The sequence below is a fragment of the Ostrinia furnacalis genome, unplaced genomic scaffold, assembly GCF_004193835.3.
Source record: "Ostrinia furnacalis isolate ACB-3 unplaced genomic scaffold, ASM419383v2 OfSCF0912, whole genome shotgun sequence".
Lineage (NCBI taxonomy): Eukaryota > Metazoa > Arthropoda > Insecta > Lepidoptera > Crambidae > Ostrinia > Ostrinia furnacalis.
Window position 1 is genome coordinate 917,655 of NW_021131151.1, and position 17,576 is coordinate 935,230.

At 39.4% G+C, this 17,576-nt stretch overlaps 2 protein-coding genes across 2 annotated transcripts; both read right to left on the bottom strand.

Moving 5' to 3' along the window:
• Positions 1-7: 7 nt before the first annotated feature.
• Positions 8-2,950, bottom strand: LOC114350490 (uncharacterized). The gene is made up of 5 exons (XM_028301317.1): positions 2,881-2,950; positions 2,450-2,580; positions 2,340-2,407; positions 1,162-1,183; positions 8-760 (listed from the first exon to the last, which is right to left on the bottom strand). The coding sequence occupies exons 1-5, from the start codon at positions 2,948-2,950 to the stop codon at positions 8-10; spliced, it is 1,044 nt and encodes a 347-aa protein (XP_028157118.1).
• Positions 2,951-9,370: 6,420 nt separating this feature from the next.
• On the bottom strand, positions 9,371-17,449 carry LOC114350491 (transcription factor SPT20 homolog). The gene is made up of 8 exons (XM_028301318.1): positions 17,280-17,449; positions 16,481-16,640; positions 15,714-15,932; positions 15,165-15,275; positions 12,389-12,508; positions 11,237-11,440; positions 9,896-10,075; positions 9,371-9,439 (listed from the first exon to the last, which is right to left on the bottom strand). The coding sequence occupies exons 2-8, from the start codon at positions 16,610-16,612 to the stop codon at positions 9,371-9,373; spliced, it is 1,035 nt and encodes a 344-aa protein (XP_028157119.1). The 5' UTR covers positions 16,613-16,640; positions 17,280-17,449.
• Between the last annotated feature and the right edge of the window lie 127 nt (positions 17,450-17,576).

Below are 17,576 nucleotides of genomic sequence, written 5' to 3' on the forward strand. Positions count from 1 at the left end.
ATATGTTTTAAAAAGTAGTATAAAGACCATACCTGTCTTTAAAGAATCTCGCGACATCCCCTGCTTCTTCATTGTCATCTTGCAGAGTCTTCAGCAAATTATCCAAACTGTTTTTTGCTCCCTTCAAATCATCGGCGATAACATTTTGTACAGCCCCATATATGACTTTATATTGCTTACTGCAGACTTTACTCTTACTTCTATGATCTTCGATAAGTATATCTATGTTAGTATTGTTGAAGTCTTCGCAAACAGTGTCTAGAATTTTAACCAAGTCAAAATCATTGTTAGTTGATAACATGTAGGTAATAACATCAAAATGTATAGCTATAGCCTCGTACGGTCTTCTTTTGAATATCCGGCTGATATAATTTATGTCCGAATCAAGTTTTTTTGCCTCTTCTTCAGTGTAACCGTTGTTTATATCGTTTGCTTTTAAATTTTCTATAGCTACTGCAAGTTTGTTGGTCATAGCTGTGATTCTAGTCAGATAGGTCATTGAAATGAATTGTTTTTTGTTTATTTCATTGAACAATCTGTACGAAGGGTCGGTTTCGTCAATTTTGTAGTTGAGAACGCTATCGACAGTCTTCTGCAGTTTTTCTTCTAAAGAATCAGGTGTAGTGTCTTCGTCCGGTAAAACTGTTTGGTTCTTGATGGATATGTTTGAGAGAAAGCTGCTGAGTTCTGAAGCTTTATTGAATGCAGCTTCGAAGCTGCTCGTCAAGTTTTGTGCTGGGAGCGTGTAGAATATGTATTGCTGTAATGAAATTAAATACAATGACTTAATATTTTGATTTTTACTTTTGGGCTATTTTGCAAAAACGTTATGTAGAAATACATTTTCAGAACGTATACAGTTGGTAAGATTTTTTCCTACCAGCTGTGCTACCAGCAACAGATTCATTGAGATACTTATATTAAGGTTCAGAACTTTCTAAAATACCTAGATAGACAGTTAACAGTTTTCTAAGGGTATAAAGGTCCACACTCATTGGTGTCGTGTCTTATAGTATTTTCAAGAATTTTGGGTTAAAAAGTACCACACAAGTTGCACTTATTGACAGGCACACTCAAATGTAATAATTAATTACTATTTGGTGTTTGTTTTCAAAATCAAATAAGTTTAATTAAACACATTCGACAATCCCGTCAACTCACCGGTTTGGCCACGACGTCCANTCTTTAATGGAAAATCGTAATATTTAGGAATAATAATTAACTGTAGTAATTTAAATAATTAATAAAAACTACACTTTTTAAATAATTTTGAATATTTATGACAAAAAACTGTAGCAAAAAAAATATTTTAGCTAATATATACTTTACTTCACCGTGTCTATTTTCCGACACTACACCTTTTAAAAATGTTTGTCCAATTTTAAATTATCGCAACACTGAAGTTTATTAATAAGTACTCGTACTTTAGAGATGGTACGATTATACAAACACCACTAGATTAAAGTTTACCAATCGTAAATACAATAAATGCTTCTTAAAATTAAGTTTTTATTTATTTTACTTTGCTTATACAACCCTGACGCTTGAGCTGTGAGGTAGATCAATTCTGAACACAAAAAAATTGCGCTCTTGTGAGCGTAGTAGTAAGGTGCGATTTCGAATGCACCATGTGCGTTGGATATTTTGCATTATTATTATTACCGTTAAAATGTCGGCATCTGATCCTACACAAAGGAGTGCAATTTCTGTTGCTACTATTATGTATTCTGTGGTACCACGGAACACGATGCGCCTGCCGGATTGAACTCGCACACACCGCTTCACGTGCTTATAGATAGATAGATCTATAGATATTTAAATGTTGCCTTGTGATAATCAATTAACTTAGTTTCGCTAATTAGATGTTGCACATTGTTTACATTCATGCTTAGCTCAAATGCATAATCCAATCCTGGTTTTATGACTTAGATAATTATTCACGCTTCTTGCTATAAATTTATTAAGTGAATGCTATTGTACTAAATATGGCCCTAATGCATACGCCGATCCTAGTTTTATGCTTTGCACATGCTTTTGTTATGAACTTTATTAATTAGACGCAATTGTTTAGTTTTCAATTAAGTTTAGATCATAAGCATAAACCGATCCTTGTTTTGTGTTCTAATTGAATTACTCACGCTTTTGTAATAAAGTTTATCAAGTAAATACAATTGTATAGTTTACCATTGGATCCGGCTCAAATGCATATACCGATCCTCAGTTTTGCTTCAAATGTTAAAATGACGCTTTGCCATNGCTTGTCATCGCATACCCTAGATGAAAATACATTTTTTTTTCTGTCGGCGTATTGCTATTTTTTAGATCGACACAAGAAGTACCTTTCGGAAGAGACACATTTAAAGATCAGTAACTGCAATGGTTGCTCCATACCTTGGCAGGTTTCACTCTTAATGTGAAGCAAAGACTAGACAACTTTTTTGTTATTTACCTGACTCATAAATCCGTAGTCGAAGTAGGAGTTGAGCAAAGCGGCAACGAATTCCGGCAGCTTGTCGAACAGGATGTATAAGCCGGTAGACTTGGTGAACCCAACCATTTGGAGCAGGTTTGAATCTGGTTCTGTGGAGTTACAAAATAATAATTAAGACAGATTCATAGATACTCTTTGTTAGTTGTAGGATTGACCCACAAGTGACAGTAGGTATTAAAGTATTTCAAAAAGTACGGCACCACTGAGGCGACCTTAAAACTTGTTGCCATGTTTCAGTAGTGAAGGTCATAATATGAAATACAGAGGGTCTAAAGACGAAATAAAAATATGCAAGGAAAACAGAGCTAAGTATCCAAAATTATGACAATTGAAAGCTATGTATCGATTTTTAAGGCCAGGCAAGCCTGCAGTTTTCACATGACTCTCACTTGGCATAGCCCTCCCAGTGAACGCCGACGCCCAATGGAAGGTCTCGTGACGATACACTCGCAAGCGCATCTAATAAATCTTACCGTTGACTTCTTTAAAGTAAGTTAGAAAATCTCCAGCCACGTTATCAAGAACCACCGACACAGTTTGGAAGGAGTACTTAAGCGCAGTCCTCGGTAAGTTATAGATTTACACTTGCTAATTTATTTATTAAATCTTACCGTTGACTTCCCTGAAGAAAGTTAGTAGATCTCCAGGGGGGGGTAATGGTCAGTGTTGGTCTCGGTGGGGAGTGATTTTGCCAGGAATCACTCTTCTATAAAAAGCTGAGAATACCGGTAGCGTATGTCTAAGAGGAGCTAGACAAAAATGCGCGCACTGTCAAGTCTTAATGCAAACGTCCCCGCCGGCTCTAGGCTGCCGTCGCGGCCTAGAACTGGGCCCACATACTATCGCCTTTGTGGGTCGTCCCCTCCGGGCAATGTTACTGACTTAGGTGCTCCATCATCATCCACCGATCATAGACTGTAACAGCAATTGCAAAGGACGAAAAGCGAGACTTCAGCGCTATAACTGAAAACTTGGCTAGGGGAAACTAACCCCGAAGAAAAAATTACAACTAAACCATGGAAGCAAAACAAAAAGAGAAATTACCCCAGGAGGGTACCAGCTGTGCTGGAGAATCCCTCCCCGAGCCTAGCTCGGGCTGCCCTACGTATTCTGGGGGGGGCAACGTTTTGCCACAAGTGGATCTCACGAACGACGACTTAACGGAGAGAAGAAAGGAACAACCAAACAAGTCAGCACAAAAACCCACGCTTATTCAGCAAACATTCCACAAGAGTATGTTCATAAAGACTCGCTCGAACTCAGTTGGTTCAATACCGCGTAACATCAATGACACTCAAACAGAAGACCAGCCATCTGAAAGCCCAATACTGACAAGCCATAATAACGACTGGCAAAGAGATAGAGTCCCTGCAGCCAAACGGAAAAGAATAGAGACCAGTCCTCAGCAAACTCAGAATCCTAACAAGAAGGCAAACAGTGTGACCTACACAGTCCCAACCCACAACCAGTTTGAAATACTAGCAGAGCCAGAAGAGCTGACAAACGCAGAAATGACAAAACTACAAAAACCAGAACCGATATTCGTAACTGGGGTAATCAACATCAACTCGCTAAAAGAATTGCTTAGCAGTATTCCCACCAATGTTGAATATACAATGACGACACTAAGAGCAGGACATATAGTTAAAATAATGCCGAAAAATATTGACATGTACAAAATAATAAGAGAAAAATTTATTGACGAAAATGTAAGCCACTACACATATAGATTAAAATGTGAAAGAGCATACAGGGTTGTACTTCGTGGCCTGCACCCATCCGAGGATACATCAGATATTGCCTTAGAGTTGGAAAAACTAGGACATGACGTGAGGCAAGTGGTTAAGGTCCTCCACAGAACTACCAAAGAAGCTCTTCCTCTTTTCTATGTAGACCTAGAGCCTAAACAAAACAATAAAGACATTTTCCAGGTAAAGATGCTCAATAACATGAAGGTAACATTTGAAACACCCTACAAGAAAAGGGAAGTCATCCAGTGTAAGAGATGCCAAAGATTCGGACACTCCAAGAACCAATGCTTCAGACCTTTTAGATGCGTCAAATGTGGGCACGACCACCCAACAAGCACATGTAAAAAAAGTCGAGACACAGAAGCAACATGCGCTAACTGCCAGGAAAACCATCCTGCTAGCTACAGAGGCTGCTCAAAATACAAACAGTATAAAGAACAAATTCTAAAGCTGAACCAAAGAACAGGAGAAATTAAACCACACAAAACCTACAATGATAATGGTCACCAATTTACCAAAGTCGCTGATGACAGGCAACCAACTGGATTAAAACAATTCATTCCTAATAAAAACCCGACAGCGGATCGTAAGTTCGACCTAATAGATGAGACATTCCCTGCAATTGGTCCTGACTGGCACAGGAACAAAGCACCTCAAACTCCTAAAACAAAATCAAAAAGACCCTTCAAATCATTTGCCGAAGTTGTGAAAGCAAGAAATACCGAAGAAAAATCGGAGGCAGCCCATTCGACAGCAGGACTAGAAAACTTAGAAATAATAATTGACAGAATGTTTACCAAATTTCAAATAATCATGACTAACATGATGGACAGCATGATGAATCGTATGATACAACTATTTAGCAGCCTCCTACAGCCAAAATAAACCAAAAAATGCGAATTATGACATGGAACGCCAACGGGCTCACAGAGCGTAGACAAGAACTAGAGACATTCCTCAATACAGAAAATATAAGTATAGCACTAATATCTGAAACAAGGTTAACCACAAAAAGCCACATCTCCATTGATAACTACAATGTTTATACCACTAATCACCCATCCGGCCGGGCACATGGAGGATCGGCGGTCATAGTTAGGTCAAACATAAAGCACTACCCAATTGAAGAATTCTGCACGGAAAAAATTCAAGCATCACAGATTAAGCTCTGTGACACTAAGGCGGAAATGACTATATCATCAATCTACTGCCCCCCTCGCCACACTATAACAAATGAAAACTACAAGGAATATATAAGTACACTAGGCAGCCGCTTTATTAGTGGAGGCGATTGGAATGCGAAACACACATATTGGGGTTCCCGTCTAATCAACCCGAAAGGAAGACAGCTTTACCGAACTCTGGGAGACCTCAACCTTGAGTGCATCTCCTCGGGCGAACCCTCTTATTGGCCCACAGATCAAGCCAGAATTCCCGACTTGCTGGACTTTTTTGTGTTTAAGGGACTGTCAAGTAACAACATGAGCGCTGAAAATGTTATAGACCTCTCCTCTGACCATACTCCGGTTATTCTCAACATAGACTGCAAGGCTATCCTAACAGAAGTACCGAACAAAATCCATAACAGAAACACCAATTGGGAAGACTACGAAACCAGGATAACCTCAGAAGTGAACCTCAGGGTCCCCCTTAAGACTATCGAAGACATAGAATCTGCCGTGGAGACTTTGAACAGGATAATACACACTGCTGTAATTGAATCTACACCACTACGTAAAGCATACAGTCCAAAAGAGCATATATACCCAGCTGGTATAAGAAATAAAATCCAAGAACGACGCAGACTCCGTAGGATCTGGCATAGCTCTAGATATCCCAGTGACAAGACTGCTTTTAACAGAGCATCCGCAGAAGTTAAATCGCTGATAAAAGATATGAGAAGCACCAACTTACAGTCGTATCTTAGCAAGCTGACTGCTACTAGCGACACCAACTACTCCCTGTGGAAGGCNTTGGCCTCGCAGCCGGCGAGCTGCGTGTGCGTGCCGTCGCGGTCGTGGTCGTAGTGCATGGACCCGTTGTTGATCATCGCTGAGATGTATGGGTGTTGATGCTGGAAGGTACAATAAATAAATATCCTTAGACATTTTACACTGCGCCATCAAGTCCCGAACTAAGCAAAGCTAGTACTATCTTCTAAGAGACCCCCTCACTAGCATCTTTCAAGTCATCATAGCATCGTCGGTCGTCACGTCAGCGCCTGCGCTTTACAACACCGTTACGATGACCCTGCTGCTATTATAAAATGGAGGATTTGGCTTAGCCTAGGCGCAGACCACCAACTTTTTGTCGGGCATTTAATCAGTATGGGCATGTATGGAAGTCCGCATATTACACCGATTTGATTTTCATACAAATTAAAATGGAGCCCAACTATCGGCCGACTGAATTTGTTGACCGGTGGTTTGCGCCTAGACTAAGAGTAAGAGTACACGGTCTCTCTAATTTAGCAGATGAAAATAGATGAGTATTACAATGATTGAATGAGCCACGATAGCCAAATGGTGAAGGGGTTGGCCTGGCCCACTCGATATCCTAGGAACGCGGGAACGAATCCCGTTGCCACTCGACTATCGTGGTGAGACTTGTAACACAAGCACATTCAGTTTAGCATGGTGATTTGTATTGCACAAATTACTAATATTCCCAAATATGGAAGGCAACCTCAAAGCTTAAGCGCCCCAAAAGCCAAATAACGCCCATTTGCATTCGACCGGGAACATGGGCGCGTTCGGACTTGGAAAAAGCCAACACCTTTGCTGACCACTTACACAAAGTCTTCCAGCCATTGCCAAGCTGTGATACGGACCATGACAGCATGATTGAGGATAGTCTTGGAGCAGCTACACAGTTATGTCTGCCGTTGAAAAGTGTCACACCCAAGGAACTGATCACAGAGATCCGTCGTCTTAAGAACTGCAAGGCTCCTGGATACGACCAGATTGATGCAACACTCCTGAAACACCTCCCGAAAAAAGGTATCATGTTCATCGTAGCCATATTCAATGCGTGCCTAAGATTGTCAGTTTTTCCTAGTCAGTGGAAAATAGCACAAGTGGTAATGATATTGAAGCCAGGCAAAGCACCTCAGGAGGTGTCGTCTTATCGACCAATAAGCTTACTCCCATTAATTGGCAAACTATTGGAAAAAATTATCCTCAATAGACTGCGAGAACACCTCCAGGATATCATACCTAAGCACCAGTTCGGCTTTAGGGAAGGCCACGGCACAATCGAACAGATTCATCGCTTGGTCGATATAATAAGCAGAGCTCTGGAAAACAAAAAATACTGTTCAGCTATCTTCCTAGACATAAGCCAGGCGTTCGACAGGGTCTGGCACAATGGACTTCTGTACAAAATAAAACATTCACTGCCTCACTCGTTCTTTCTCATCATCCAGTCGTACCTTAAGCAGAGATGTTTCGAAGTCAAATACAATGAAGAGTTGTCTGCAATGCACAAGATTGAATCTGGGGTGCCTCAGGGTAGCATTCTTGGACCTGTACTTTACCTGATTTACACATCCGACTTGCCAGCTGCAGATAGCTTGACTACTACAGCCACATATGCCGATGATACTGCCCTCCTATCAGTCCATGAAAATCCTGAAATTGCCTCAGAGAATCTCCAGACACACTTGTCTCAAATCGAAGAATGGTTTGGCAAATGGCGTATTAAAGCAAATACAGACAAATCGGTGCATGTTACGTACACACTTAGAAGAGACACCTGCCCACCTGTGAAACTGTATAACGGGGAAGTTCCGCAATCGGACAATGCGAGGTATCTGGGAATGCATCTCGACCGCAGACTAACGTGGCAAAAACATATATGGACAAAGCGCAAACAATTAGATCTCAAAATCAGAGGTATGTACTGGCTTATTGGACGCGAATCACAGTTAACCAACAGCTGCAAAATGTCAATATACAAAAGCATTATCAGGCCAATCTGGACCTACGGGATCCAACTATGGGGTTCAGCAAGTCACAGCAACATAGAAATACTCGAAAGGTTCCAGAGCAAAACCATTAGAGGCATTTACCTCCCTATGTCAGTAACAAGATTATGTACATGGATATCAAGCTGGATACAGTGAAACAGCAAATTGAAAAGTACAGTAAAAGTTACCAACTGAGACTGGATAGTCACAGAAACGAACTCGCCTCTCAACTGCAAGGAACTGGCAGTCTCCACTTTTCTAGACTGAAGAGACATAGCATTCAAAACCTAGCGAAAAGATTCGCAGTGAAAGAATAAGAGATGACTCACTGGACTAGTCTCTTACTGAACGCATCAAGAACCGGATTGAAATCGGACAGATAATTGGATTATTGTTTCGCGGAAACAGATTGCCAAGTAGCAGATTAGAAAAGGAAAAAAAAAAAAAACTTCACTTTTGAAATGTACATTTACAGGTTAAAATACAATAAATTCAGTGACTCGATCCTTATGTTTCGAATAAATAAGAGATTTCATCCTACTAATGAAGACGTTCAAGGGATATAGAGAAGGGGGAGACTACATTTACTGGTCGAGACGCCCGTGATGCTGTAGCCACTTATTTATTTTTGTTAATGGGCGTGGCTACATCTTTACGTAGCCACGCCCATTAACGAAAATGAATACCTCTGTATACGCCTGCTGCGCCCACGCGAACGTAAATGAATCGTGAGTAAAATCTACGTTCATTTCGATAGTTTTATTGTTTGTAGCCTATGAGATATTTGGATTTTGTAATGTATTAGCTTTTATATCACTTCACAATCCCAACTAATATCCCAACTAATATTATAAATGCGAAAGTAACTCTGTCTGTCTGTCTGTCTGTTACGTTTTCCCGCTTAAACCTCGCAACCGATTTTGATGAAATTTGGCATAGAGATAGTTTGAGTCCCGGGAAAGAACATAGGATAGTTTTTATCCCGGTTTTTGAAACAGGGACGCGCGCGATAAAGTTTTTCTGTGACAGACAAAATTCCACGCGGGCGAAGCCGCGGGCGGAAAGCTAGTGTTTTATAAAGATCCGACCATTTTCTCCGTAAAGAAGTGAAGTCCATATCCACAACTTCATCGCGATTAGGGCTTGTTATAGGGCACATTTCTAGTTTTTCGATTCGAAACCAGCAAAAGCTGACAAAAATATGCAGGCTCGCAGCGTCAGGAAGGTTGTCTATGTGGCGCGGGAACAATGACATCTACACGAACTCTCAAAGGATTACTGCCTATAATAATATTAGCGGCCGCCCGCGACAACGTACGCGTGGATCCCGTTTTACACCTTCATCTATCTTACACGTTTTAGATTTTTTCATACAAATGTTTTTCCCGCTAACTCCCGTTCCCGTGGGAATTTTGCAATATCCTGTTGTAACTAAGCTTTAAGTTTACTAAGGTATCTGCATACCAAATTTCAAGCGTCCAACTTAAGCGGTTTAGATTTTTCATACAAAAGTATTTTTGGGAACTTCGGGAATTCCTTTCTTAGTGCACCTCTACGGTACCTAAGCTACGTCTCTTCCAAATTTCAAGTGCCTACGTTTAGGCGTTTAGGCTGTGCGTTGATATGTCAGTCAGTCAGTTAGTCAGTTTCTCCTTTTATAAATTTAGATTCACTACAATATCTTACCTGTGAATGTTGCGGGTTCAGCAGCCTGGCAGGCACTTGCATCTGCGCGGCGGGCAGCGGCGGGCGCGCCGCGGGCCTGCGCGGGCGCACCGTGCGCACCGGCGTGCGTACCAACGTCACGCCAGGGCTGCTCAGCGCCTGGTTCAGGATCCGCGGCGGCGCCGGCCGGGTGGGCGTGCCCTGGAAAATGGAGGTAGTAAGTCAGTTTTGGAGAATTAAACTCATAGCAGACTTATCAACTCTGAAAGGGATCAATACTGTATCACCTTACGCGCGATGTCCATTGTGAGGCGAGGCGTTTACATTACGGTGCGGATAAGTGTGCGTTGTAGTAGTTTTATACAAAGAATACTGACCGCGTCGAGTTGATACGGTTATGTTATGATCCCTTTCCAGGTTGATAAATGTGCGACGACCTTCAGTCGAATAGCAGTTTGGTTTTGAGCGAGGTTGTTTTTTCTAGTGGGTCGCTTGTTGATACTACGTCTTCCAGTGCGTGGCCGTCACTTGAAAGCATTTTTGTCCCAACGGCTATGAGTGCGAGTATGTGCCCCATCCGCTGTCACATACATTATTGGCGTCACATACATTTATATTGGCAATTCTGATGGCTATGTAACCGAAACCAAAATTATCGAACTTTGGTTTTCCTATGGATCTCCACATTTCTGATTCGATCACGCAGGGAAACTCAAAGCATAGCCCGCTCCATCGCCCTTTGGGTAACCTTGACTTCTAATGAGGCCCATAGTAAGGAACCACATCTCCCGTCTGCTTAATTTACTTTATTGTCCCGAGAAAGTTAAATTGACTGCAGACACTAACAAGAATGCTGCAGCTACAGCTACTGCAGGTGGATTTGCTGCTGCTGTAGTGATCAGTAATACTCACAACCTGCTGTTGTTGTTGCTGGTAATATGATGAAGTATACTCACAGCCTGGTTGATGTAGGCCGCGTGCATCACCACCTGCTGGTGCGGTATCTGCTGCGGCTGCATGTGCTGCTGCTGCAGCTGGTGCTGAAACTGTTGCTGCTACAGCTGCTGCAAGTGGATCTGTTGCTGCAAGTGCTGGATGAGCTGCGGCGACGCCTGAGAGAGCTGCTGCTGCTGTTGTTGTTGCTGGTAATGTGACGAAGTATACTCACAGCCTGGTTGATGTAGGCCGCGTGCATCACCACCTGCTGGTGCGGTATCTGCTGCGGCTGCATGTGCTGCTGCTGCAGATGGCGCTGCAGCTGCTGCAAGTGGATCTGTTGCTGCAGGTGCTGGATGAGCTGCAGCGACGCCCGCGAGAGCTGCTGCTGCTGTTGTTGCTGCTAATGTGATGAAGTATACTCACAGCCTGATTGATGTAAGCCGCGTGCATCACCACCTGCTGGTGCGGTATCTGCTGCGGCTGCATGTGCTGCTGCTGCAGCTGGTGCTGTAACTGTTGCTGCTGCTGCTGCAGCTGCTGCAGGTGTATCTGCTGCTGGTGCTGCTGCTGCAGGTGCTGGATGAGCTGCGGCGACGCCCGCGAGAGCTGCTGCTGCTGTTGTTGCTGCTATTAATGTGAAAGACACATTATTATTGTGTTAAACAAAATTATTATTTCACAATCAAATAGACCACAAAATTTCAGCATTTAACATGGATACATTTAGTCTCAATCTGTGTTTACAAGGGCCTTGCAGTATGCGGGTAATTTGATTGTCGTTTCGAGTAGCCGACGTATACAATTTACGACCCAAAAAGCTGTCCACATCATCGCACTGAAAGAAATCTCCTTATCATCAAATATACTCCTCACACCATTTATCATCATCATTCCAGCCACAGGACGTCTACATATAGGAACATAGGCCACCTCTAATGCCATCCAACGCCTTCCTACTTTTATGATTCACCTTGTGGGCGACTTATGCTGGCCCATTGCAATTTTAGCTTGGTAAGTCGTTGGGCTATGTCAGCGACTTTGTTTACGGATCTTCTCATTTCTGATCGATCTTGTAACGAAACACCGGTCATACAATTACAAGTATTCAACTGTATTCTATATCGATGACGAAGACTATGAAGAGTGCGTGCGCATATTGCTAGTCAGAAATGACTTACATACAAACAATTAAGCTCTTTAATAAATTACCTCAAACTGTTGTAGAACTGCCCATTCATAAATTCAAAGCACATAAATATTAAAAGTACTTGAATGTAAAAGGGCTACTATAAAGTCGATTATTATTTAAAAGATAAAAATGTTTGGGATGCTTAACTGGTTAGCTCGCATAAATATAAGTATGTATGTATATTTTAAAGACTGTAATGTGTAGTAAACCCTTGAAAAAGAGGCTGACAAGTGACTGAGTTTCTTGCGCTGATTTTTCTCAGCACTGGCCCATTTATTGTCCTGAAGCAGTGGTAGGGTTAATACACTGGGATGTGTAAAAGTGCTTTTTAAAAGCCTACTTGCATAAATAAATAAGTTTAAACACTATTAGCAAGTAATACTAACGGTTTGCTGCGGGGCATGTTGCGGGGGCGGCGGGGGCGGAGGTGGCGGCTGCGGCGGGGGCTGCTGCGCCGGGTGGATGACGGTGGGCTGCGACAGAACATGCGCCGGCGTCACCAACTGCTGTTATAAGAACTCTATGCACTCTATGGTTTCGAATTTGGAATGAAATGGTTTTTAAATTATGTCACATGTGATGAAAAACTTTGAGGCAGTCTCTATGAGTGTAAGCAAAAGACAATAATGCCCATAGGGGAAGAAAGGAGGGTGTAACTTAAATGTTTCAATTGAGTTCATACTAATTTTTAGGGGAACAAAGGAGGTGTAACTTAAATGTTTCAATTGAGTTCATTCATACTAATTTAATTTTAAATGTTTATGTTGAAAAAATTTGCCTGAAACTAACAATTTTAATAAACATGTAAGCTTTGCCTAAGGCCTATGGGTGAGCAATACAACGTGACATTATTTACGTACACCATTCCTTCCAGATTAAGCTGATTTGTTACATGTACATAATTTAGTTATTTGCACCATTATTTATATTAAAAATCACAGAATTGTAACTATAACATGCAATTTTCTTTCATTCCACGTAATAATATACAAGGCGTCCCATAATCGCAACAGGGATGATAATGATACATATTGGTCCATTTTAGAGATATTTGACGAGATATAGTATACTCAAATAATCAAAGGACAATGACCAAAAGTGGTCCAAATGTCCACCACTAATGAGACCTATATTAGCTTATAGTCCATCCAATACAGATTAACTTTCAGTATGGGGCGAAAAAAATTAAGGTGTCAGTAAAAAGTTATGACTGTTTGAAAAATTGAAGTAGTTTACGCGCTAATCTGAGGAACTACTGGCCCGATTTGAAAAATTCTTTTTGTTATGGATAGCCCATTTATCAAGGATGGTTTTAGGATAAATAACATCACCCTACAACCAATAGGGGCGGAGCAGTAAAGACAAATGTTGTAAAAATGGGAAATATTATTCAAACTATTTTCACGCGTACAAAGTCGTAGGACTCGTAGGCACTGCTATCATAATCTATATATATATAAAAGAAAGTCGTGTTAGTTACTTCGCTTATAACTCAAGAACGGCTGAACCGATTTAGCTGAAAATTGTCAGGGAGGTAGTTTAGAGCCAGGAGAAGGACATAGGATACTTTTTATCCCGTTCGAAATTAAAAAAAAGTCTGCTTATTTATTGCCATTAAGGCGGAACAAAGTTCGCCGGGTCAGCTAGTATTTAATAAAATTCATCTATAACCCCGCGCCACATGCGACATGACATAACATGCGTAGATTAGTCCAAAATGTGCAATGGATATAATGATATCAAGAACATTTTTGGATGAATAGGTAAAAAACAGACTTTTCATTCAGTCATAACTTTTTACTGACAGCATATTTTTGATTGCAGTTTGGTTATAATGAATCAGTATTTAGTAGACTATTTTACTACATAGGTCTCGTTACTGGTGGACATTTGGACCACATTCCATACATTTTTGGTCATTGTCCTTTGAGTTTTAATCTTACATTTTTAATAAAATCAGAAATACAGAACTGACAGAGTGGCTTAAATAGTAAACATTGCAGCTGTAGTTAATTTATAAATCAACTCCTGTTTTTTATGAAAACAGGATTTTTCCGCATTTTTTCAGCACATTTTTTCCTGATGCATATTATATGAAGCCATACAGAAAAATCGCTGCAATAAATATAAACAGATATTTTTTTCCTCCATAATGAACACCTGTATAATTATGCATTGATTGTAGTGCATAGCCCCCAACAGTAATATAAGTTATGTACAAGTAAAAGTGCTTTTTTTAAGCCTATTTACAGAAATAAATGAGTTTTAGTTTTAGTTTTAAAGAGTTTTTTAATGAGTTTTAATTTATCTAGGTATCAAAAACAAACTTGTGACATAAAAAGCCAAAGGTTGTTTAAAAACAAGCTAATTTTGCCTCCCTAAGTTAAACACAAAAAATTGTTAGTTCACAACAATTATTTAGCAAAAGTAATTTGTTTTGGGACACTGTATTTACATTTAAATTAATCTGAAGTATGCCAGTCAGTCAGTAGAATAAGTATTATGAACATTGACACCACTGAGAAACATAAGCTAAGCTATTTAGTACTCTAGAAAAGAAATGGAAAAAAGATAATATTTACAAAAACTACTCAACCACATCCACATAACAATATTTGTTTAAAAAATAAAAGATCCCCATATAAAATACCAATCATACAAATAGGTTAATGAGGTCAAACATTAAAATGTGTTATCCCAATTTTATAAAAAAATCAATATAAATATGAACAAAATATGTATTAATAAACAATATGTATTAGTAGGCCTTTTTAACTTCACAAAGACGGTTAGTAGCACAAAACATGTTTAAATATTGACCCAGTATTGGAAAGCTATGAAGCGAATATTATTTAGATTCTCCAAATAAATCTAATAATGCTAAAGTATTTTGAATCACTTTGATTAATAATATTATCACAAATAATTTAAAATGCAATCATTACTTCCATCATTACGTTTGATTATTGTCCAAAGATATTAAAAAAATAAAACAAAAAAGTCTAACTATTGTCGCCCGAACTAGTCAAGTAGTTTCATGCTAAGCATAAAATTAAATGAAGGAAGTTCTACTGTTAAGGTCTATAATCCTAAAGTGCATTATAACATAATTGCTGGTTATATTTTATATGTAATACACAATGATTGAGCCAACAGACATACATGTTGAGGGCGCTGTGGAGATGACTGTTGCATCAAAGATGCGTCAATGATCTGTTGAGCCTGTTGCAACACAACCTGAGCATCCACAGGTAAATCGGATGTGTAGTAAACCTACAAATAAATATTCCATAAAGAATATACTGCTATCAAGTGCAATCATTTGCATACATTTCTCACTTACATTATTTTATAATACAGCCAATTCTTATACTGAAAGAATAATTATATTTTCCCTTAAAATTTAAGTTAACAAGCAATCTACACAAACTTGATCATAAAAAATCATGATTAAGTAACAAGTAGAGCTGATATTTGTAACAAGCATGTTTATTTTTATGCATACTTCGTAACACAGAATAAAGGAACATTTGAAGGATGACACAGCATCATTTATTCTTAAATACAAATGATTTGGACTATAAATAAATGACATAGATTCCTTCTATCTTCATTTGTTACTTTAAAATAAAGGTTTATTACATAATTTTACACGAGGGCAGACAAATGCCAGCCCTGCTTTGAACTACATGAAAAATAACTAAGACTTACTTGATGTCTATGTAGGGCCTGTTGTTGTGGATGTTGTTGGTTCTGCTGCTGTTGCTGTTGTTGTTGTTGAAACTCAGGTCTCGGAGGAGGTGGAGGCGGGGGCTCATGCCTGATGATGTATTGTTGTTGATATTGCAAGCCATCACCAACAACAAGCTGTTGTTGCACTCCTTCACTCACTATGATATCATTAGGCTGGTCGGCTTGTTGTACCACAACCTATACAAAATAATAATGACGTATTTATAAAAAAACCTATCGGGTAAACACTCTAGTAGGTACATACTATGTTTGCAACTGTCTTTAAATAAGTTTCAGGTTCAAGGCATAGTGAAATAAATCAACATCGAATCGAATAACCATACTAAATCCTGAAATACCTACATCTTCTGTTTCAAGGTGAAAAAGTCAACTCAGAAGGAAAACAACAGGTCTCCTTCTCACAAATACATTTGTTTCATATAAGCCAAGATTTGCTGATAACAGGGACATGTTATATCTGAATTGAGATTACTTGCAGTAGGTTTATTTTGAATAACATAGTTTTGAGTAACTGAGTTTGTTCCGGCGTTTCTTCTCAGCACTTGCCATATGTTTGTCTCGAAGCGCTGGTAGGGCCCAAAAGATAAGGAGACATGTAAAGTGCCCCATAAGGGCTACCTTTTTCTTTTTTTATTATTTTCTATTGACGTTCATAAGTGCCACTTGTGGTCTAAACTGAATAAATATTTTTGATTTTGATAGACAGCTGAATTATTTATACTTACCTGCTGTTGAGCATATTGTTGTTCATCTTGGTTAACTATAATTCCATCCAAGCATATGTTTGGACAGTATCTTTGAAGATCCTCTAATGTGAATGATTGCCCTTGTCCAACTATCTGGTAAAACTGAGCCATTGCAAACACTTAGCCTAAAATAAAGGAACTGTAAATGCATAGAAACTTATTAATACTCATTGACAGTTTTGGCTGACCACCCTGTTATGTACCTATAAAACAGATGATCACTGCTCTAGAAATATTATCTTGGATTACCAATTCAGTAGGTATATTTGGATGGACTTGTTTACTTGAATGGAAGTGATTTTACTGATTATTTCAAGAAAAATTTCGTACTACTCGCACAGTTACGTTTTGTTTACAACATACCAAACTTCAATACATGGCTTGGTTACACCTAATCACTATGTATTTCCACCAAAACCATTTACTTTCAATTCTTCAAAAGGATGGACACTGGATCGAAGTTACGACGAACCTTTACGTTGCGATGACAGTTATTATGCCATATACCCTGAACACAGTACACCTTTACAATGACTCCGTGGACCGTACGAACACTTCAATGGCGACGACCCGACCATCGCCTTTTTATCACTTATTTTTTAAACGTAGTAAACATGTTTCTAGTTATGATAACACATAAAGAACAAGAAGGGAAGGTTCTCTGATACCGTTTACACGAATTTATCGAAATGGATTCGATTCATTTGAACCAACCTAAATAGTATTCAAGGCGAAGATTTCACACCTAGTAAGAAAATCGTTTGAACTTGCTTCTTACCAATATTTACTAGGGACATTTTAGATGTCGTTTGTATACATTTTAAACGAATTTTTAGCATCAAAAAGTAGATTTTTTAACTCAAACGCCAAATCTAGAAGCAATTTACATTATGGCGTGTGTGTCACTTTTTTACGATTATGTTTTTTTTCTGGTGGTGTTGCAGCAGTTGCACCTACCATTTGGAGCTGTGTAGCAATATCTAAAATACAATCAGGATTTAGTAGTTTTTAATAATGAAAGGAGTGTTGTCGATTGTTTGAAAGTATTGTTCAAAATACAAAATAGCGGGCTGGA